General features: G+C 35.3%; 2 protein-coding genes across 2 annotated transcripts in view; one reads left to right on the forward strand and one right to left on the reverse strand.

The window, feature by feature from the left end:
• The window catches only part of ATPCL (ATP-citrate synthase), a 177,938-nt gene that overhangs the window by 103,772 nt on the left and 51,039 nt on the right, over positions 1–23,127 (reverse strand). The window lies entirely within an intron of this gene.
• Positions 1,445–1,768, forward strand: LOC140435422 (uncharacterized). Its single transcript, XM_072524164.1, has one exon. It carries the CDS (start codon positions 1,445–1,447, stop codon positions 1,766–1,768), a length of 324 nt encoding a protein of 107 aa, XP_072380265.1.

Genomic DNA, 23,127 nt, shown 5'->3' on the forward strand with positions numbered 1-23,127 from the left:
ATAGCGGAGATAAAAGCAATCATATTTTTTGTGTGAGTTTCATGCTGATCAAACGTGTGAAATCAATAGTGATAGCTTTCGACCCAATAAGTTCAAGGATATGTAGAATCCAAATAAGGGGCAGGTTCATCAACTATAGTGTCATCAATATCCTTGCTTCCACTGAAGATAAAGAAAACGAGGAGGAGGACCTATTTTATGAGGAACTGGAAAGCACTTATAGGGAATGTGAGAATAACGACATAAAAATTGTGGTTAACCAAAATGATCTGCGTTTGATTGAACTCACAGCATAATTGGGAATGGTGGTAGTAAGTAAGTACGTGTTTCCCCCACAAAATTAATGAAGCCACGTGGTCATCACCAGACGGTCAGTCAAAAAACCAAATTGACTATGTACTTATTGATAATGGACATAGACTCTGACCACTACCTTGTAAGAGCAAAACTGAGATCACGTATATCTAATGCTAAAAAAGGTCACAACACAAAATCTACGAAATATAATACTGAGGTGTTAAAATCTGAAGCCGCTAGAGATAGTTAAATGCAAAGTTTAAACGAAGCATTATCAAAAATCGTAGAAAACCTAAGCATAGAAGAACACTGGACTAATGTAAAGAAGCTACGCACACAGCGGCTAAAGACGTTTTAAAATCTAACAAGACCACGTGGTCACGTAACAAGGCCAGAAAAAACTAAGTTCGACAAATAATCGAACCAACAACAAAAATTCAGCGTATAAGAGGCTCCAACAGCGCAGAACGAGATTAACACTGGAAGATTATGAAAACCTTCGACGAGACGAAAAAAGAACGGTTAGAAGAAAAAAGAAAAGAGCAATACCAAAACGTTCTAAACGAGATTGTTAACCACCATAATAGAAAAAACTCACGGAGATTCTGCCAACAGATAAACAACTGTAGAAAGGAATTCAAACCCAGAATAATAATATGTAAAGATAGGGATGGTTCTCTAATTAGTGACAAGGAGTGGATACTTAACAGATGGACGAATCACTTTGAAGAAAACCTTAATGATATCTCACATGAGATGGGGGCTTCCGTGATTCAAATTAATGAAAATGATCGGCAGCCCATCCCTCCTAAGAAGAAACTAGACAAGTCATTTTAAAAATGAAAAAAGGCAAAGCCCCCGGTTCGAAAAATTTCCTAGCCAAACTTTTTAAAAACGGCGCGACATCCTTTTGAAACATATGCACCAATTATTAACCGAAATCTGACAATAGAAAGAAACGCCCGCAGACTGAAAATAAGCAGAGGAAGACCACAAAGGAGATGGGCTGATGAAATTAGAAGATCGGAGGACACAACTAGAAGCAAGTAGTGCAAAATAGAAAACACTGGATTGATTTGGGGGAGGCCTATGTCCAAAGTTGGATTACTTAAGGCTGAAGAAAAAGAAGAAGTGTCCAATTCACAAAATGGAAGACATGGTGGTGTGTGATAATTATAGAGGCAACACTTTACTTAATATAGCATATAAAGTACTGGCCAACGCGTTGTACCAAAGAATGCTCCCCTACACCGTACAAATAGTGGGAGGATATCAGTACGGCTTCTGGCCTAATAAATCAACAATGGACCAAATCTTTGCAGTGAGGCAGATTTTTGAAACAACCCTAGAGTTCGGAGTCGACACTCACCACATATTCGTGGATTCCAAAGCCGCATACTACACTGTTAATAGATATAAACTTCTCCTGACTATGGTGGAATTCCAAATACCGTTCATCTTATTCAACTAACTGAACTCAAATCACAACACTATTTAACTGTAATTAACACAAACGGCACTACCTGTACAAATCTGTATAAGTTGTCGGATATTCAGATGACATCGACATCATAGCTAGGTTCACAGTCTCTAACCGATGCATTCTGGTCGTTAAGGACATCTGCAAAGAGAATTGGGCAAAAAATAAATGCCCACAAGACCAAATATATGTGTTGTACAAGATCAAACAACCTGACCCCTAGAATAAGAATGATTGTCGATTTAGAGCTGGAACTTGTGGACACCTTCATATACCTAGGCTCGCTGTTGACTAAGGATAACGTTAGCAAAGAAATTAAAAGAAGAATAATGCTTGCCACTAAGTGAGCGCTTGCCAGAAGATGGCCGATGGGACAACGAACCAGAGAAAGACCGACACTTAGTATCAAGACAACCTAAAGGACGACTTAAAATCTATTGTGAGTTCGAGCATGTAGAATAGATGTCAGAAACAGGGGTGAATGGAGGATTGTTCTGAAGAAGGCTTTGGCCCATAACGAGCTGCGATGGCGATAATAACTTATACAGTCCGATAAAATATTATTACTTGTATATTACTTATATTATAGCTTGTATTATAGCTAAAGTGATTTATGTACGCTACACACTTAGGCATATCATGAACAACAGATTTAATAATTATATCTCCGAAATGGTGCTTCCTAGAAGAAAAAGTGTAGAGACAATTTTTATAGATAATTGCATGATCTACAATTTTTGTCTAATCCATTTTTATGATAAAACTTACCGTTTGGCTAAAAAACGCCAAAAACCCATATTTGCAACTTTTTGGGGACTTCTTATTTATTTTCTTCATTTATAATGTTGTTCCGAACGTTCGTACCAATTTTCAGCTCTACGTGAATTTTTGTAACCATACCACTATTCTTTGAGCTAACTTGACCGAGCTATAAATATTGGAGATGACATGACCGGAACTAAGTACTGAGTGATATAATTAGTATATTCTTCAGCATCTTCTACAGCAAGCTGCTTGATAAGAGATAAACTTGTAGCGCCTCTTTGTGCAAGCCACTTCTTTATCTACAATCTTCGGAGAGTTTATTAACACATCTCCCAAAACATATATGTCTTCTCAAATAAAAATTTTGAGTTCTTTTGACAGACAATCGTGTTGAGGAGAAGGTAGAAGTAAAGTCTGGATTAGTTCCAATGTGTTGTGTATTAACTTCCAACTCGAGTCTTTTGGTCTCTAGTTGATTACAATGTCACACTTGAATTTGATAATAATACCTGAAATATGTGTTGATGAGTAGAAGCGCAAGTGAAAACTGGACAATTCTGGAAAAACATCAGTACAGGATAAATACAAGTATCGAGTATGGCCAACCTAGAACTAATAATGAATAAAATAGCAAAGACACAAATGAACTGGTCATCTGATGCGGATGCAACTTAACATAATTACAAGAAACGTCCACGAAGCAAAGAACATTGTAAAAAGAAAACCAAGGAAAAAATGGATACAGCAAGTAGTAAAGGCGGGAAAAGTTAAACAAAAATCACTAGAAGAATTAAATATAATAACAGACATTGAAAATAATGGCAGGAAATAGAAAATAATGGAAGAGGTGGGTGAATGGAAATTAAAATAGCTAGCCCAAATCAGACACCCTGATAGGGTAAAGGTAAGAAGAGAAAGAAAGAGTGAAAGAAATGAGTAGAAGCAGAGGTTGGAGGAAGACAAGCTAATTGCACTTACTTTTCGTTACGAGTATTCTTTACAAGCATACGTATCGTAACTTATCTAAGCAGGTAACGTTTTTTCAAGCAACAAAGAGAATTCTGTTGGTGATTATATATTCTATTCTCACATAAAAATTTTGAGTTCTTTTGAATATTTTTTAAACATTTTCGTCACATTTCGACCTACTAAAATCTATAAATTCAACTGTCTTGAAAATCATTTTGCGTCAGTATTCGGTTTTAGTAGCGTCGTGTAATTGAGCCATAATTTACACATTTTCAATGGGTGTTAAAAACGTTTTACCTTAAAATGTGTGGAACATATCGTCGCCCAAATGCAAATTTTGATTTTAAATTTCACCTAGACAATGATTAGCAAAACAAAAGTAATTTAAATAGATTACCAACAACGTTTTCAAGGACATTTCTCCGAGAGGGCAAAGGTTAGAATGTGTCCAAAATATTATTTATGTAAAGGTATTGAATATTAACCATAAACTCTTATTAGTTTTACAAAGTTGTGTAATCTCTGTCTATAACAGAGCCCCTCTATCAGAGCTATGTCTATAGTTGTCTCACAAATACAATCGATTAACACGTTAAGCGACCAAAAAGAAATAATTTTGTGGGTTGATCAGGCCTATATACATTTTTCTACATACTATATACATATGTCGGACTTAGTAATTTTCTACTTTTATTATAAAACAGTTTTTTTACTACAATATTAGATTTTTAACATACAAATTGAATATTAGACCAATCAAGTTGGTAAAAAATAAGATTTATTTCGTCATAACTGTATAGACGGGTTTGACAAACTCAAACTCATTATTTTGGTCACAACTTAAAAACTTTGAAATCTATTTAGAAATTTGATGTCAACGGACAACTTTTTTAGAAAAAAAGATACACAAAATGAAATATGCTAAATTAAAATCAGATCTGCGTAGTTCTTCGCCCCGTGGTACACAGAGCGGCTCTCTATTTTTCAAGTTTGGTACTTTCTGTATACAGGGACTTGTATTAGACATATTTTTCGACATGAAAATAGTACACAAGAAAAAAATGTGGAATACATTTCTTTCTAAGAATCATTCAGAATATAAACTCGTATTTTGCAGTTTCCGACATAAAAATGAGTACCTACACACCGGAGCAAGACAAAAAATTAAAAATCGGTGAAATGAATTACTTTCTGTAGAGGAATTAGTCATATATAGACATAGCTCATGTTTATAGTTCTAGTGAATGTTATGAAGGTGGTTCTTGATGGGTAATTTTTCCTGAGAAAGAAATCAATTCTTCAGATGGGGAAACATTATTGGTAAAAAAGGGGAAGTGAGTTAGTTCATTTACGTTTCATTATTATGAAACTTATTAAACTGAAAAAGTATGAATACTTCAACAATTTTATTTATTTCGAGAAATCGTTTTGTGTTACCCTTTCGGGTGCTTGATGTACATAATATATAATAATGAAAATATAACCAACCATCCATTGAATAAATTAAATCGTCTTATATAATTACTGATCGAATATATCAAAGAAGCATAATATACCAAAACGTGAAGTTTTCATAAATGAGACACTGATTCTACTTAGAGGACGTAAATCACTCAAACAGCTCAGTAAAAACAAAAGACTTAAATGCGATTTTAAGTTGTATAAGCTGTATACAAAAGTGGAATACCCGTATCAGCTTAAAGTGTACTCTGGGCATCTACAATTTAATAATTCTTTTGGATAAGCCACAATTTTTTAGTGACAACACTTTACGAAAAATCCGAAAAATACAGTTAAAAACAGCAGTTAAAAGTAATTAATGTATCCAAGACAGTGAAGAGACGCGAGTTCTGGGTGCGCTGTGGCAAAATTCGAAAAAGTGGGGAAAGCTTCGTATAATTTTCTGGTTACTTTTGTACAGTGATGTACCGTTGTGATATAAATATGGAAAATGTGCGAAAACGACCAGTTTTAAGTCATCAAGCGGAAGAAGTAATTTATAGCGTTTTAAAATTTACAAAAAATGAAGCAGAAAATGGATTTATGTAGGTACCACTGAATAATTATATTTTTAACCTAATTTAATTTTAAGGTTTAAGTCTCAACTAAAAAAATATTTGCTAAAAAGAAACAGTAAATACTCATATTATTAAGTGTGATTAAGAAGTTCTTACAATTTAAACAGACATAAAACTGGTTGAATAATTCAAAACTATATATTAATTAATGCAATTTAATATTTTTAGTCGTTGTGTAATTCGGTAGGCTAGGTACTTTGTTTAATGCATTTTTACGTCAGAAAAGTGGTAAGTTAAAAAAAGATTGGAATAAAAGACCATTCGATCCGAGATCGAATTTTTTTCATTTTCCAATTGACTTTGATTCCGTCCTTTTTGTTCAACGTACTTTGTTCATTGAAAGTTAAAAGTCTATAACAAATAATAATGAGTAATCAGAAATTATATTCTCATTGTAAATAAAATAGTTAACATACCTAACATACATAAGATAAAAAACTGTCGGATAAGACTTGGTAACTATGCTCTCACTTTGCTAAACGTGCATCTCCGTCTTGTACTTCCTTTTTTATTATCTGCGTACTTCGCGCCTCTTTGGTATTTTGGACTATACTTGTAGTTATTCTCAAATAGTTAGTCTAGCGCGAAGATATTTCTCGAAATGCGAAGTACATAGCCCGTGGGAATTTCCCATCAGGTGTGTACCAAGTCGTGAACGGAGAACGTCAGAACGTTTTTAACCCGTCCTGGGAGCATTGTTATAAAATCCAAAGCTACATACACCGGACACGAAATCTAGGAACCAAAACAAAACAAGATTATTTTAAAGAAATATCAGCGGCAAGGAAATAATTTAAATTAAATCTATGTAAAGATAATGAAAGAAACACAGTAGTTAGGAAGGAGACTATCCTTAGGAGTAGATGGAGCACTCCAAGGATATGATATGCACTAATAACGATAATGTTGATTCTCCCGTACAATTCAACCTTGTTCTTAAAATCCCTACAGAACTTAACACCTGGACGATAAACAACACACCAGATGTTCGTATTAAGAGAGATTTGTGAAAAAACTCCGGATTAAAACACTCCGGACTTTGTGTCAAACTGATAAGCTTCTTCAAAAGTTACATATAAAGTAAAAATATAAAATAGCTAATCTGAAGAAGGGTTATTTTGCAATTCCATACAAACATATTACTGAGACGTTGGCGTACATCCTTTTTAATAATGTGCTTAAAAAAGTAAAAGGGGATGAAGATTTTGAGAGAGGAGTTGTGCAGATGAGGTGCCACAAAGATCGGTGTTGACAACTGACATCAAACTGCAGGGAATACAATCGAATGGAGGAATAAGCTTAGGATGATCGAGGGTTAACTTGATCCGTAGTACCAATGAGGATGCTGACGAAACATATAGCAGAATGAACTTTAATTCGAAGGGTGACTAACAAATTTAAAAACCGACTTTGATTTCTGACTAATTATTTATTTCTGGTCAATTAAAAGCATATTATTTACCACCGAGAAAAAGGACAAGTAGTATCAAGTCATACTAGTCAAGTAGCGGGTAGGAACTCTTTAAATTCTTGAAAATAGTCCTATCGGGGAAAATGAATCAATTCCGGGGGTTTCCTGACGCGGGAAACTAGTACCTGTTTAGGGTGCCTTGTCTAGGGTTACGGATGAAGTCCACAACGGCAGCCACGGCGAAGAAGCAAAACTTCGGTACGGTGCGGATGGCGTAAATGGCAACCCTCGATTTTAGGGTTGATATAGAATCAAGTCAAATACTGGCCAACGGTTTCGGGCGGAGGAGCTGGTAGATGTAAGGCCACTCTTTTGTCCTGAGATAGAGAAACCTATCTCGAAGGCGGATGAACCAAGGAAGGCAACGGAGAACCACTGAATTAAAGACTCGTATAGTATCCCTAGAAATCGTCATGGCAGTTAGTGACAAGCATAACCGTACTAATCATAGTTCTCGGATGCCAAGATTCGGCAGGGGGAGAAATAACAATGATGACAGGGCTCCTCAGGTCGTTAACCAACGAAATCCCTGCGTACTAAAAATACAAAATTCAACTTTTAAAATAGCGACATGGAATGTTAGAAGCATGTATGAGTCTGGTAAACTAAGGAACATAGAACAAGAAATGATGCGACTTAAGATCGACATATTGGGAATAAGGGACACAAGATGGCTCCACTCCGGCGAACTAAATACAACCAATGGTCGACTTTTTTACTCTAGTAATACCGACAGCCAACATCGGTATGGAGTAGCAATTAATGTCAGTAAAAAAGTTGCAAAATCAGTTGTTAGGCTTTATACCAATATCGGAAAGAATTATGCTAATATAAATGATGACAAAACATGGGAAATTAAGACTTATTCAGATTTATGCGCCAACCGCCGCGCCGATAAAACAGAGGAAGAAATTGAAAAATTTTAAGATGAGCTTCAAAAAACCCTACAAAATACATCTAGAGATGTAGTAAAGGGTGATTTTAAAGCCAATGTTGGAGAAGGAAGATGTGAGTGTACTATAGGACCATACGGACTCGGTGTTCGAAATGAGAGAGGAGAACGTCTTATAGAATTCTGCCTAGAACATAATCTTGCGGTAATGAATACTTTCTTCAAATTACCTAAACGACGCCTTTACACTTGGAAATCGCCAGCTGACAAGGTCGATAAAATCGTTAGACACCAAATTGACTATATTTTAATAAACCACAGATACCGAAACGCAATGCAATACAATCGGTGAAAGCGTACCCAGGTGCAGACGTGGCGTCAGACCACAATCCTCTTGTAGAAAAATTCCAACTTCACTTAAAAAAGATACAAAAAAGCTACAAAAGTGATAAACTAAACATACAAAAATTAGAATCAGAAGACGTAAAAGAAAAACTGAAACAAGAAATTAATGCAAACCTAGAATCCACACCGGAATCAATTGATGGTGATGTAGATGTAGAACAACAGTGGCAATTCTTTAAAAATGCAATTATCGAACCAAGTCGCAGAGAAGGCACAACAACCAGATGCAAGAAAGGAGATTGGATGACAGAAGAAATCTTGGAAATGATGGAGGACAGAAGAAAGCAAAAGAATATCAACATAACTCATAGGAAGGAAAATAAGAGAAGCTAAAGAGACTTATTTCGCTGGAAAATGCCAAGAAATAGAAGACTTACAAAACAAATATGATAACTTCAATCTGCATAAGAACGTTAAAGAATTAGCTGGGGTAGCAAAACAAAAAACCTCAAGCATACTATTGGACAAACAAGGAAACATTTTAGTGGAGACAGAACAAAAATTAGGAAGATGGAAAGAATATATAGAGTAATTATTCCATGATCAGAACCAGGAAAATATATATGAAAATAATCAGGGTAAAAACGAGGGACCTGAAATAAAGTCAGAAGTTATGCATACAGGAAAGTCCATGAAAAATAATAAAGCTGCTGGTCCAGATGAAATACCAAGTGAATTGCTAAAACTGGCCAATGAAAAAACATAGATCTTTTAGTCCAACTAGTGAACACAATCTATTCCACAGGAATCATTCCACGTGAAATGCTGACATCAACATTTATTTGTCAACCAAAGAAAGTAAATGCCAAATAATGTAGTGATTATTGAACGATCAGTCTAATGTCACATACCTTAAAAACCCTGCTAAAAATCATCCATAATAGAATACACGCTAAGCTGGAGATGGATATCAGTGATTCCCAGTTTGGATTTCGGAATGGAGTGGGCACAAGAGAGGCACTTTATGTATGCTTTATAGACTACAACAAGGCATTCGATAAAGTAAAACATGACCGACTTATAGAAGTACTCAAAAACAAGAATCTGGATGTGAAGGATGTAACATTGATATCAAATTTATACTACAGCCAACGATCAAATGTGAAAATTGGAAGAGAAGTGTCAGAAGAAGTGGAGATAAGGAAAGGGGTCAGGTAAGGTTGCATACTGTCGCCGTTATTGTTTAATGCTTATTCTGAAGAAATCATACAAGAGCTTTGGTAAATGAGACAGTCGGCATAAAAGTGAACGGAAGTTTAATTAACAACATTAGGCATGCCGACGATACAGTCATAATAGCCGACAACTTGGAAGACTTAGTAAGAATAATGAACAAAATATTAAGATATAGGGGAGAATACGGACTCTCTCTTACCATCAAAAAAACCAAATTCATGAAAATTAGCAAGAACAACAATACAAACTAAATATTAACGGTAGACGGCCAGCAGATTGAAAGAGTAAAAAGATATACTTACTTGGAAACGATAATTACAGAAAATAACGATTATACTGCAGAAATAAGAGTCAGAATTGAAAAAGCACGTGCCAACTTCGTGAAAAAGAAAACGATTTTATGCAGCAAAGATCTGACATTGGCCCTCAGAATAAGGCTAATTAAATGCTATGTACACAGTGTACTCTACTATGGAGCTGAATCATGGACATTAAACGAGAATACAATAAATCGACTTAACGCGTTTGAAATGTGGACATTAAGAAGATTGTTAAGGATTCCATGGGTAGATAGAGTCACGAATACAGAAGTGTTAAGGAGAGGAGAGAGAGGGAAATGGAAAATACAATAAAAGAAAGGAAATTGCAATATGTCCTTGTAAAGGTGAAGAAGTATTGTAAACTTTAATTCTAATTATTTTTTAGGTATATTAAAATATCCAAGAGATAATTCAAAGAGCAAGTCGATGAAAATTTACCAACGATTACAAAACAAAATCCGAGCCAAAGCGACAATGTAAACTTTCATGTAATGATCTAAGGAGCTGCAGTCTCTATCTAGTCTGCCACTGACCAGTAAACTTCAGTTCAGAGGGAGGATTATTAATCTTACGCTTGATAGGCCGCTAAAAGATTGTTTTGAGGTTTCGCTGCCGTGAGATGGAAGAATATGGTTTGTAATGGGTGTTTTTTTTAGAGGTATAGAACTTGAAAATGGAATAAAACAAAGATGATTTTTATCAATTGCCATTAAATTGACTTTATTCGAAAGATGATCATTTGGTATTATAATTTAAAGATGATTTCTTGCATATGACCTTCATGGCTGGCTCTGACGTAGTATAATCTGGAGGTCCAATTTTTGATAACTTTTTCCAATATTTGTCGCCGTATATCGACAATAACGCGGCGAATGTTGTCCTTCAAGTGGTCAATCGATTCATGTTTATTGGCGTAGACTAGCACGTTTACATATCCCTACATAAAATAGTCTAGTCGCACGTTCGAACCGTGAAACTATGCGGTTACCAAACGTTTCCTTCAATAAAACAATTGTAGCACGAGCTGTGTGACATGTTGCGCCGTCTGATTGAAACGACAGCTCCTGCAAATCATGGTTGTTCAATCGCGGAATAAAAACGCAGTCATCATGGCTCTACAGCGGTAACCATTGACTTTAACCACTTTAACCACCAGACCATAAAGCACACCAAACAGTCAGTTTTTCTGAATGTAATGGTTTCTTAACATACATTTGAGGGTTATCTTAACTCCACATAGGGTAGCTTTGTTTGTTGACGTAGCCATTCAACCTTCAATTAGTACTATTAGTACTATTATTCAACTTCAATAGTACCTTCAATTCTTGCATGAGTTGGATTTTGTAAGCACGCAAAGTAAGATATTTCCGCAAACTCTTCCATAAAGTCGATGGGCACTATTCAACCGCTGTGCACGGGCAGGTAGACTGATTCGGGTCTTCCTGTATGCTACGCTCTACAGCAGCAACAACTTCTTCTGTACGAACTGTACGATGTGTCTGTGGATGCATATTATCATTTAGAGTAATTGTCGTGCAAAAACGTTCCATGGTTAATCGAATTACTTGCTCTGATGGACTATTATGTTGACCATGAAATGGACAATTTTCAAAATAAATTTGTACAATTTAAAAGCGTTGTTCCAGCGTCCAGTCTATTTATGCTGAAATGCCAAACCAAACTTAGCATAAATCACTTGACAGCTGTTAAAATGGCCAACAGTTAAAAAAGTGTTACCAACTTACATTTCTATACCCCTAAAAAAATCTTTATATTCCATTTTTGTTACTACATTATTTTTACTTACAGTCTTCAGCTTAAGCAGATTTCTTGTTTATGTATTTGTTGGGCGTTGATAGTTACGTCCAGGTGACCATCTGTTTTCAATATTTTTTTGATTTTATTTAAGTCTTGACGTTTCTATGAAAAAAATAAATCTTTTCAGATTTTTACTTTTTGGTGTTGAAAAATATTCCTACTAATTTGCCGATTAGATCATAATCGCTTTAGAAGATAATAAAAGAGCAATTAAAACTTTTTATTAACAATTTTAGTATGCATGTATTTTAGTAAGAAATAAAAGAACTTTAAAAATGGTTTTGGAAAGAATACCCAATGTTTCCAAGCAGCAGTGATGTATATGTAAAATAAACAAATAAAAGTGTTTTCATTCTACTGAAAGGAAAATATGCATTACATTATTTAAATGTTATTATAGTATATGAACTTGAACTAACATTAATCGAACAGTGAGAAAGTACTTTCACGAATGCAAAAATTGACAGCATGAGCCGAGAGTAGAGTACGACAATTTCATGAGTGAAGAGTGAACATTTTATGCAAATGTTGCATATAATTCTTGTAGTTTTTCTTTCAGTCGTAACGTATTGTTGTGTTTTAGTCATTTCGAAAATTATTGCATGCAATTCGAGACAAATCTGATATCTGTCAGAATTGTATGAACCAAATGTTGCTTGTTATGGAATTTTAAGTAGTATTTTACTGTAAAAGTTAGGTTTTTACTAACTTTTGTATCATCATCATCATCATCATCAATGGTGCTACAGCATTATGGTAGAGCCTCGACTTTTTCAAGTCTATTTCGTCAGTCATCCTTCCATGCCTCTCCATCTACTTCCCAGTCTCCTTGTGACATAAGGAGGGTTTAGGAGGGTAGTTCTGCTGTGATCTTGCTAGATGTCCTGCCCATCTTAGTCTTCCTATTTTTAAGAGAGATATCATGTGTTTATCACCAGATATCTGTTTGTATTTGTGGTTTATCTCATAGTGTAACGTGTCAAAAAAACGCCCCGTGCAGAATTTTAAATTCAATCAAAGTTCCCAAGAAAATATTTTAGGCCGTGCCAATAAAACACCGTAAGAAAACTCTCACAGTAATTCGTTCTTAATTCTAAATGTTCGTAATTTTGTCCTGTTTATTATTATATTATAAATGATCTTTACGAATACAACAGTTAGGTAAGTTACCGATGTAGTACTTCAAGTACCGATTGGTAACGTTTAAATCTTTATTGCCCTTTCTGCGAGTGTTTTTCTAAACGCTGCTAATCCAGTCCGGGCACTTTTTTGTTTGCAAGTAAATATTCTTTAGAAGTTTGACCGAAAAATATACCCTAACGTTACCATCTGATTTAGGGCCACACGCAAAGAACTCCCTCTTTGATTATTTATTTCTATAAAAAGGAATATTTCTTGATTTAGTTTCACAGCGGATGGCTATTTTCCCGAGAGAACTTTTAGAAGAGCACAAACTCTACTAAACGGCGTCGAAGAATGATGTAATAAGTGGAGAGTTACCTTAAACGCTGCCAAAACACAAACAATTGTGTTTCGCAGCCCAACATCATAGACCGGAGTCATTAAAAAAGGCGACTATCAATTTCCCCTGTACTTGATGGGACAAAGGCTCGCTACTAGCCCAACAGCTTCCTATCTGGGCGTCCTATTCACTAGGACACTCAGCTGGGAACCTGCTCTAAAGGCAACTTTAGATAGGGTCAGGAACTGAGCCAGACTCTTAGTACCACTTACAGGAACATTCGGAAAAACAAATACAAAAACTCTCATCCATACCTACAAAACATTCATTCGACCCGTTATAGAGTATAAGTCTTCTTATGATAATAACTTATATTGCCTTCTAAAAGATTATCAAAAGAAAAAGCTAATCACTACGGAGCGAAAAATTCTGCGTAGTGCTTGCAGAAAACTTTGGTACTTCCCATCCCGTGAAATCCATTAAACAGCTAACGTCGCCCCAATATTTGAGAGAATTAATACTCAACAAAAATTTCACTCTCAGAACAATCAACGGCCCCCCAAAACACCCTAAAAAGTTCTTGCTCTTTCCGCGGCCACGTAAAATCCCGGAAGCCCAAAAATAAAAAAACTTCACATCTCGTATGTCCTAATGCAGTCATGCATTGACGAACTTCCGGTAGATTACGCTGACATCATCGAGGCTACTCCAATAGCCTACCGCACATACCTCTTTCCCTACCCCGGACAGAGGGAGATTGGTTTTTTGCAGTTTCCCAATCTCACTACTAAAAGATACCTGTCCGTCCCTGAGAAAATAGCTGCAACTATTTTCTCACCTGAATCGACAGTTGCTGGAACCATCTATCGAACTCCGACGAGGCCTGGCCGTTAGCGAGAGCAACCGATGACAGAATTTTAGTGCATTACACTAGTTCTGAAGTCGATTGCAAACGCATAAACGGTTGCAGGAACAATGGTTACTAGAGAACACGGTTTATGGTCCTTGCCGACTCAGACTCGCACACATTCAACACTCAAACATACTTACAAAGATCACACACACTCTAACGCAACAGTGAAAGGGGTCCTCTTTCTGCTACCGATGCCTCCTCATCACCGGGATCCCTCTATTTCTGAGCACAAAATTACAGTGCAATACACTGGTTGCGTGGACGAGTATATTCTCGGGAATAACCCAGGAACAATGGTCACTAGAGACCCAACTTTGGAACACACATTTACTTTGGAAAGAACATCTAAATACAGACAAGCCTTTCGCCTCTGATTCAAATAGCGACTCCATCTCAACAGCCTCCAAGATGCTCCCACATAAGTTATGCTAAACCCCAGTGGGTTCTAGGACTGTCTTGCCTTTGTACTGCCACACAAAAATACATACAAATCAAGCCCGAAGAGGATCATCCAATCCTAAACGGATACAAAATGTTCACTCCCTTCATATATATATATATATATATATATATATATATATATATATATATATATATATATATATATATATATATACATATATGCACAGTTTAGTTCTCATGTTTCATTATATTTGATATAAAGGGTCTAGCTGTTAAGATAGTTACCATGTTGTTCTACATCAAAAAGTACTTGGCCAAAAAATTTTTTAGACCCTTAGACCCAAACATAACCTAAAAAAATTTAAACGTGTTTTTTCGTTTTTTGACGATATCTTTGGTTTTAATCATGGTAGATACTCATTCTTTTTCTCAATTCATAAATGTCATTTTTTAGCATTCTACACGGTAATAGTACCAAAGCAAGCAGTAGGATGCTTTATAAGAGTTGTGATCATGACCTGCTTACATCATTACGCCTTGTCTGTTAATAAGCTCATTATTACTTTTTTTCCTGCTAAATTATGATTTCAATTTCCATATATCAAGTGGTATATGATATTGTCAATTGGGTATTTTCCTTCACTTTTTTCTAGTTATTTAATGAAATCATTTGATTTCAGTATCTAGTATTTGTTTAGTCCTCCACATTTCCGGTATCATTATTGATCAAACGGTTGTTCTAGAAATCCTAAATTTTAGACGATATTAATATAATCATAATACAAAATATAGCTTCAAAAGAAACTTGAGTCTACTAAATCGATCAAATGTAATTAAATTACAATAGAGCTATCTGTATGCTTCTACGACAATATAAAAAAAAACGATAAAATTAATTATACTGTTGGTTATTTGCAACTGATAAGCCGTGTAGTGAGCGTGAACACGTCATTGAAGGCACCTTTCATGACATTCAGAGTAGTACAAAATCACGAGATGACCTTCATACGAACGTATAAGTTTTTTGATCTGCGCTAACAGAATTTCAAGAGTCAATATCACTGGGTCAAGATTATAAGGTCAACCGCCTCTGCCGCTGAATTCTAACTGATTCGAAAGTGGTACCATTGTCGAGGAACACCATAAACGGTACCTGCAATTGGCCAGGTCTGTGGCACGATATGGGAGGGGATAATAATTAGTCTTCTTAATATTAACTATTGATAACGAAAAGGGTCTCGCTGATTGTTCTTTTCTGATACGATTATTTTATTCACCCACGTGAAGCAATAAATATTATAGTGTATTTTAATAAAAACCTAAATTAGATATATCCATACAGGGATGTTTTAATGATATTGTTTACTTTAAATTCAATTATACTGTCCAAAATATATTAACATCTTCAATATAAAATCAAAAATGTACAAAAGTTCATGACTTTCATTTATCATTTAAGCTGGTGCGTCATATGGAATGAAAAATTTTCCGCAGCAAGATGAATTGCTATTGAATTTGATTCGGGAAATGCCACGAAAGTTTGTGAAAAAAATACGTGGTGGTAAAATGAAAATTGCATCTTGTGCATAAGGAAAATGCATTTTCAAAGACCATAGTAAATGAAAAATTTGCAACTCGGAAAATATCGAGAGAAATGAGTGATTTTCCAGGTTGGTGAACACTAATATGATAACGACAATGGTCTTAAAACTACCTGGTGCAAAGGGTGGACCTGGTCTCCTGGAGTGTTATTATTTATATTCGAAATCAGTCGAAAGTCATTAGTCGGGGATTTTCGAGGTCGTTGAACACAAATATTATGACGGCGATGGTCTTCAAGGTATCAGGTGCTCAGAGTGGACTTCGTCTCCTGAAGTTTTATGTTAATTTGTTATTTAAGGTTTTTATAAAAGTGTGGTATCAAATAAGAGTTCAAATATGATTTCTTGAATATAAATACAAAAAAATATTAGGAAATTAAAAAAAGGTGGTTAACAAATAAATCGTACAATTCAAATTTATTTCTTCCTCATCTTCTACATCATATAATTGATTTTCTTCATAGTTCTCCATATTCATGCAATTGGGTCCAGTACTTGTTTTACATATCAAATTGCAAACCAAGTCATTCTTTCTACATCCACATTTTTATATAAAAAATGGTGATTTTCAGAAAAATTTGAAATAGGGCAAGGAGAAAAAACGTACGTGATCTATGTATCTTGGAGGATATCTGATAACCTAACGAATCAAAGAAAACAGTAAGCTGTAACTTTGTTAATTACTTGAAAACGTCGCAAAAGACAAATTTTTTATAGTTGGAAAATATAAATCTGGACCGTTGTCCTTTGATACACTGTAAATAGCTTCAGTTTGGCAATTATCACGAATATGATGAACAGCTGAATGATTACGTCTGATTAAAAGATAATAAGTAAAAAACACAAATAAGATGTTGAACAACAATGTTGGCTATTAAGCTGGTCGGAAGCCAATATGTTAATTTCTCTACTATTAATTAAATTATAGGCGGCAGTCCAATTTCCTCACGAATGCTTCATAAAAAGCATTAAAACGTTACATTATACTCGACAGATAAAAAAGGGACCGTTTTTGTAGTAGGAGACTGTGAAGTTGTAAATCTTCGAAGGTCAAGAATTGAGCACTGTTTTTTTATTCTAACTTTTACTAGAGCCTCGCATATCAATAATTAAGTGCTCGATTTAAAACAAGTTTATTTTAGTTCTAAATTCATAAGAAGACTATTAAAAGAGGTAGGTTTTAACACAAAGGCGCCCGGTTAAAGTTCCTCGCCTTCTAAAAAATCGCAAAACGTTACTGCATTTTCTTAAAACGAATACTCAGTGCAATAATGAGTACTGGATCCTATTTATGTGTGAATAGCATCCAATTATAGAAGCTAGATGAGTGTTGAAATTACGAACAACCCATAAAAGCCTAAAAATGATTCAGGTCTATGCTCCAACAAGTGACAAGTCAGAGCAATAAATCGAAAATTTTTATAACATACATGAAATAATGCAACTGACAAAAAGAGGCGAGATAACCATGACTATGGATGACTTTAACGCCAAAATTGGTCGTGGTGCTGAAGAAGACAACATAGAAGCTTACGGCCTCAGTAGAATTGGCTTCATTTTGCTCGATCACAACAAGAAATACATAAAATCTAGAAAACATACCCTGACACGAAAAATAGACAACTCACAACCGAAGAACCTTGAAAATAAAAAAGAAATAAGTATCAAGGTTGAGAACGAAATGCAAACGATAGATAACTTGGTACATACGGACGTTGAAGTAAATTGGACTGCTCTAAAAACGAAAATAACAAAGATAGAAGAGTAAAACAAACCCAATAGAATACAAACGAATGAATGAAATCATTACAATAAAGTGCAGATTATCTGAAAAAAACTGGATATCAACTTTGGTTATATCCGATGAATTTTCTGTTATGATTTTCCATACATTATATCATATGTCTACAAATAGATATAAAAAAAGGTTGCACGGACCTAATTCACTGCCACCTTGGCAGATTTATTGTGCTTACACTTCTCATTAAAGCTATTCATCTAGCCTGATCCCCTTGATGCGGTTTCACAGCCTTGAGAATGGTTTCTGCATATAGCCTGATGGTACTGCAGTCTTGTAAGACATTCGCAGTAGCATAAAACGTGCAACGCTGTTTCATCATCCTTTAGACAGAACCGGGAAAAAGCCTCTTCTATAAAGCCCATAGGACTAAAATGCTTTCTGAGCTTACCATGTTCAATAAACAGTCCCACGAATATATTATCCAATGGTCGCTCATTTTTGTGTGTTCGTAATTCCGACGAAGGATTCGGGTCCTACCAGTGGGGTAATATCTCTTTCCCGGGTAAGTATTACAAAAAAAGTCGTCATGTGAAATCGAAAGGATGTTAGAGGGTTCATTAACTATTTGTCACCACTTCCATTTAACACTATTTATTTCTGTACAAATAGGTGAACGACTGTTTACAGTACCAGCCGGAACATATAAAGAATACATCGACCTACGCTAACTTGCGAAATACTACTCGTATATATCTACATCGACTAATTACTATTGACTGTACAGTTGACAAAGATATCACATAAGAGGAAGACCGGAATTTTAAAATTGTTGTTAAATTTATATCTCGGAACCATTCTTCTGGCATTTTAAAAATCCGCTTTTATTTGCTGATATAATCGTGCTCATCCTTGCATTATGCTTCTAACGACGACCATGTAGCAGCCTATGTACTGTAGACCCAGCCTCCCCCTTCACATATACTTGCATAGGTAACAAGTTGAAGCAGTTTTCATGACTCCCATGACACTCAAGAATGCAAGCCTTCGCTAAAGATTGTCGCACACCCTGGGCACTGACGTAAGGATTCATCTGAGAGAGTTGTTCTATTGTCTTCTTCTTCTTATTGTAGGACATGGTGCTGTTTATTCTATCATCCTAGCTCTTGTGATGATGTCCAACTGTCATACCACCTTTTCGGGAGACTTCCTAGTGTTCTTTTTGTATTAGGTTTGTGTTTTTGCTCATTTCGTGATTATTCCTGGGTTCATTCTGTCGACATGATCTCTCCACTTGCGACCTCGTGCTCGTATCTCAACATATCCGGGACTCCAGTTTCTTTTAATGTATCCTCATTCCTTATTCTATCTCTGAGAGAAATTTCTCTTATGGTTCTTAACACCTTCACTTCTGTAGTCCTCATCAATATTTTTGTAAGCGGTATTTCAGCTCTTGTTTCCGCTGCGTATGTTAGTACTGGCCTTAAAAATGCTTTATATGTCAGCATTTTGCTCTCTAGGCTCATATTTGTTCTTCCATATTATATGCCTCCAGTATCCCGATATTCTCGCTGCCTTGTTGACTTGTTTTCACTTCCTCTGCAGTATATCTACCATACGATATATCTATTTTGAGGTAGTTGAAATTCATGACTTGTTCTACTATGTGTTCGTTAATCACCAGTTTACTTCTGATGGGTCCCTTGACTATAACTATTGGCTAGAACTTTTCGTGAAATGTTTGTTTGACTAGTGTGCTGTTACGTTGAATCTGAAAAGTAGGAGCTGGGGCATCTTCATTTTCCGCCATGATTACTGCATCATGCACATAGCAGAGGATACTCAAAGCTAAGTTTCTCATTTTGTAGCAATTTTGATGTAGACTGGGGATCGTTATTTTTCTGTAATTATGTGGGTCGGTTTTTAATTCTTTTTTGTATACTGTTATTGTGATATTTTTCCAATTTCTTGATTGCTATTTGTATCTCTTCACTAGTTATAGCTTCGTCATTGTTAATATTTTCGTCAGTATCTACGTATACTCTCTCCCAACTCTTTTGTCGTCTACCTTTATAAGGTCTTCAATGGTGTATTGTGGCGTTCCAACATTGGGTTTTTTGTTTGACAGTGTGACCTGCGAAGCTCCATTTGAGTTTGGAAATTTTTGTTGCGATATCCCCGATTTTTGTTTTTGATCTTACCCAGTCGTTCCTGACAGTCGTATACCTAACATTGCTCTTTCCATTGCAGTTTCTATTATGGCTCGATTATTCATATGTGCCTTGGTTAGGGTCCAGGTTTGACGTCCATATGCCATGATAGGAAGAGTATACTGGTTGAAAATTTTTGCTCCTCAATTATTGAGGTATTTCACTGTTCTTAAGTATCCAACTGAATTTTCCAAGTCCTGCCCATGTCAATTTTGCTCATCTAGTCATTTCCGCACTTTGGTTCTCTTTATAAAGTTTCAGAATTTGGCGTAGGTAGATATATGCCTGGACTTTTTCTATCTGACTGCCATTTATAGTTATACGTCTGTGATCGTGTCTGTGTTTGTCATTCTTTTTGTTTTTGTCATATTCATTTTTATGCCGACGTATTAGGAGCTGTCTGCCAGTTATTCCATCATAAGATGTAGTTCCTGGAATATGGTCCCTATAATCACGATATAGTCAGCGAATCTGAGGTGGTTTAACTTATTGCCGTTAACGTTAATGCCATATTGTAGTTTTGAAGATATTACGTCGCCTTGTCTAACTCTTCTCTTAATGGGGATATGATTTGATTTTTCGTCTAGTTGTACTATCATAGTTGCGTTTTCATATATATTATGTATTAGTTGCCTATATCTCGAATCTATTCTACAATTATTATTAATAGCTTGTTCTAAGGCCCACATCTCGATACTATCAAATGCCTTTTCATAGTCTACGAAGGCAATAAATACGGTTAGTTGGTACTCATTTGCCTTCTCTATCAGCGTTCTCATCGTTGCCATGGTCTGATGTACTATATCCTTTGCGAAAGCCAGCCTGTTCAACCGGCTGGTAATTATCCATTTTGCAAGTCAACCGATTGTCAATAGCTCCCATAAATAGTTTGTATACTTGACTGAGCAATGATATAGGTCTATAATTCTTTAGGTCACACTTGTCCCCTTTTTTGTGTAAGAGTATTACTAGACTCTCGTTCCAGTCTTAGGGATTTTGCTATTATGGATTATGGAGACATATATTATATAGCTCTGTTAGTATAGGGATTGTTACTGTCTTGCTTGTTTTCAAGAGCTCGACAATTATACCATCGTGTCCTGAAACTTTTTTTTAGCTATTTTTTAAAGCTGTCTATATTTCGAAATCCTCTATATTTGATAGTACCTCTGATCCCACGTTTTTTATTATCCTTTGGACGATCTCTTTTGTTAATTCAATCAGCTGGCTTTGCGAGCTATACAAGGTGTTGCGTAAGTCTTCGACTATATTTGATATTTTATATTTGTCTCTTCCTTATTATTGGTGCCTTTTTTTTGATAATTTTTTGGGCACACAGTGTTGGTCTTACATTTTAGGCGTCTGTTGATTTCAATGGCTTGCTCAGTTGCTTCTTTTTATGTCGCGTCTTAGTTCTCTTCTAATTATTTTATTAAGTTCTACGTATGATTGAGTATGACGTTTGCTTTCCACTAGTGGTTGTCTTCTTTCCTTCATTAATTGTTTAGTTTCATTGCTTATTTTGTCTTCATTAGTTCCAGTCTTCTTTGCGACCTGTAGTCCGACTTCGAGGTTTTTATTTATGTTTTTGTTAATATCGTCAATTCGGTGTTGATTATGTGAAGGACTTAATTCGAACATACTTACTAAGACCTTCTGGAATTTCTCTCCATTTGTTCTTACTTTGAAGGCATCTATCGGCATTGTTTTTTTAAAGATCCTTTTTCTGTATTCTCTGTCTTTTCATGTTAATATTTATTTTCGCTCTAACTATACGATCAGTATAGTTAGTTGTTACCAGTACCAGTTATTACGCTGTTTATTGTTGTGAGATCTTCAAATATTCTTTTGTTGTTGGAGAGAAAATAGTCTATTTCATTTTTGGTAGTTCCGTTAGGCGCGATCCATGTCAAATTTGTTAGGTTTCTTTTCGTAAAAAGTATTCATAGCATACATGTTTTCTCGTTCCAGGAATTCCATAAGTTTTCCTCCTCTTGAGTTTCTTGTACCGAATCCGAAATTTACAATCTTGTTTTCAGAATCTACGGTATTTCTTACAATTTTTGCGTTAAAATATCCCATTACAACGCTATCGTAAAAGTAATATATTTGTATTAATGCAGAAAGTGATCATAACAAATTTGTAAGACGATAAGTCTAAAATAGATGTTCTTATTTACTTCACTTTCTTATGTAATAGCTTATTAACATTTTGTTTAAAATTTCCGACATGTGACGTCAATATTAGCAAAACAAAAGCAGCTGCTATCAATATTCATAATTTCCCAAATCTAACAAAAACACGACCTTTTGAGTATATTTTTAACTAAATATAAGCGTCTGGTGATAGCAATCTTTTAGGTCACGTATTTAATTTTAACTGATAATCACTAGCACATGCATAACTTAATACCCATTTACTGTGTATAATCAAAAAATTTGAAAAAAAATCTTATACAGTAAAAGTCAAATAAAGTTGCGTGCACTTCACCAAGGTCGCAATTATATTGTACGTGTGGCTACTTTTCTATGGAAAAGTGTATGTTACTGTAGTTTGCTAAACAATCTCTTCTAAAAATAACCCGATCAATAAAAAAACTTTTGTAACAAATAATGTATATACAATATAGCTTTTTTGGATTTAGACGTCCCTCATTGTAAAATTTTGTGTTGAAATGTTCATGAAGAAACCACCAATTAATGACGGAGTATTAGTCACTACCAGAAATATTGTCATGTTGCCGCGTCGTTTGTTGAGTTTTCAATCAGTGTTCTGTGACTTTTGTACTCGTGGTATCGTCTATTTTTGAGGTTATCTTGTGAAAAACATTTATTAATTTGTCAAAATGCCCAAACAGCTGAATAGTCGATGCAAAGAACTTGTGGCTTCATTAGTCAACTATTTTGAAGAAGAAATGAATAATAATGGCCCTTTGTTACCCTTAAACGCTGTGCAAGAGGTAATATGCGAATAAAATATCATTACTTTACTATACAAAAATTTGTATAATTTAGCGTGTAGCTGCTGCTTTAAAAATCAGCGTAAGAACAGTTAGCAGCACATGTCAAATGCAGAAAAAAGGTGAACAGTTCGAGTTACCAAAGAAAAAGCGTTGCCCTAATAAACGAG

The sequence above is a fragment of the Diabrotica undecimpunctata genome, chromosome 1 (genome assembly GCF_040954645.1).
Source record: "Diabrotica undecimpunctata isolate CICGRU chromosome 1, icDiaUnde3, whole genome shotgun sequence".
In the NCBI taxonomy this organism is placed as follows: Eukaryota; Metazoa; Arthropoda; class Insecta; order Coleoptera; family Chrysomelidae; genus Diabrotica; species Diabrotica undecimpunctata.

Bases quoted from the DNA above. Each gene is read 5' to 3' on its own strand.
- LOC140435422 (XM_072524164.1), top strand. From the start codon at position 1,445: ATGGAAGACATGGTGGTGTGTGATAATTATAGAGGCAACACTTTACTT.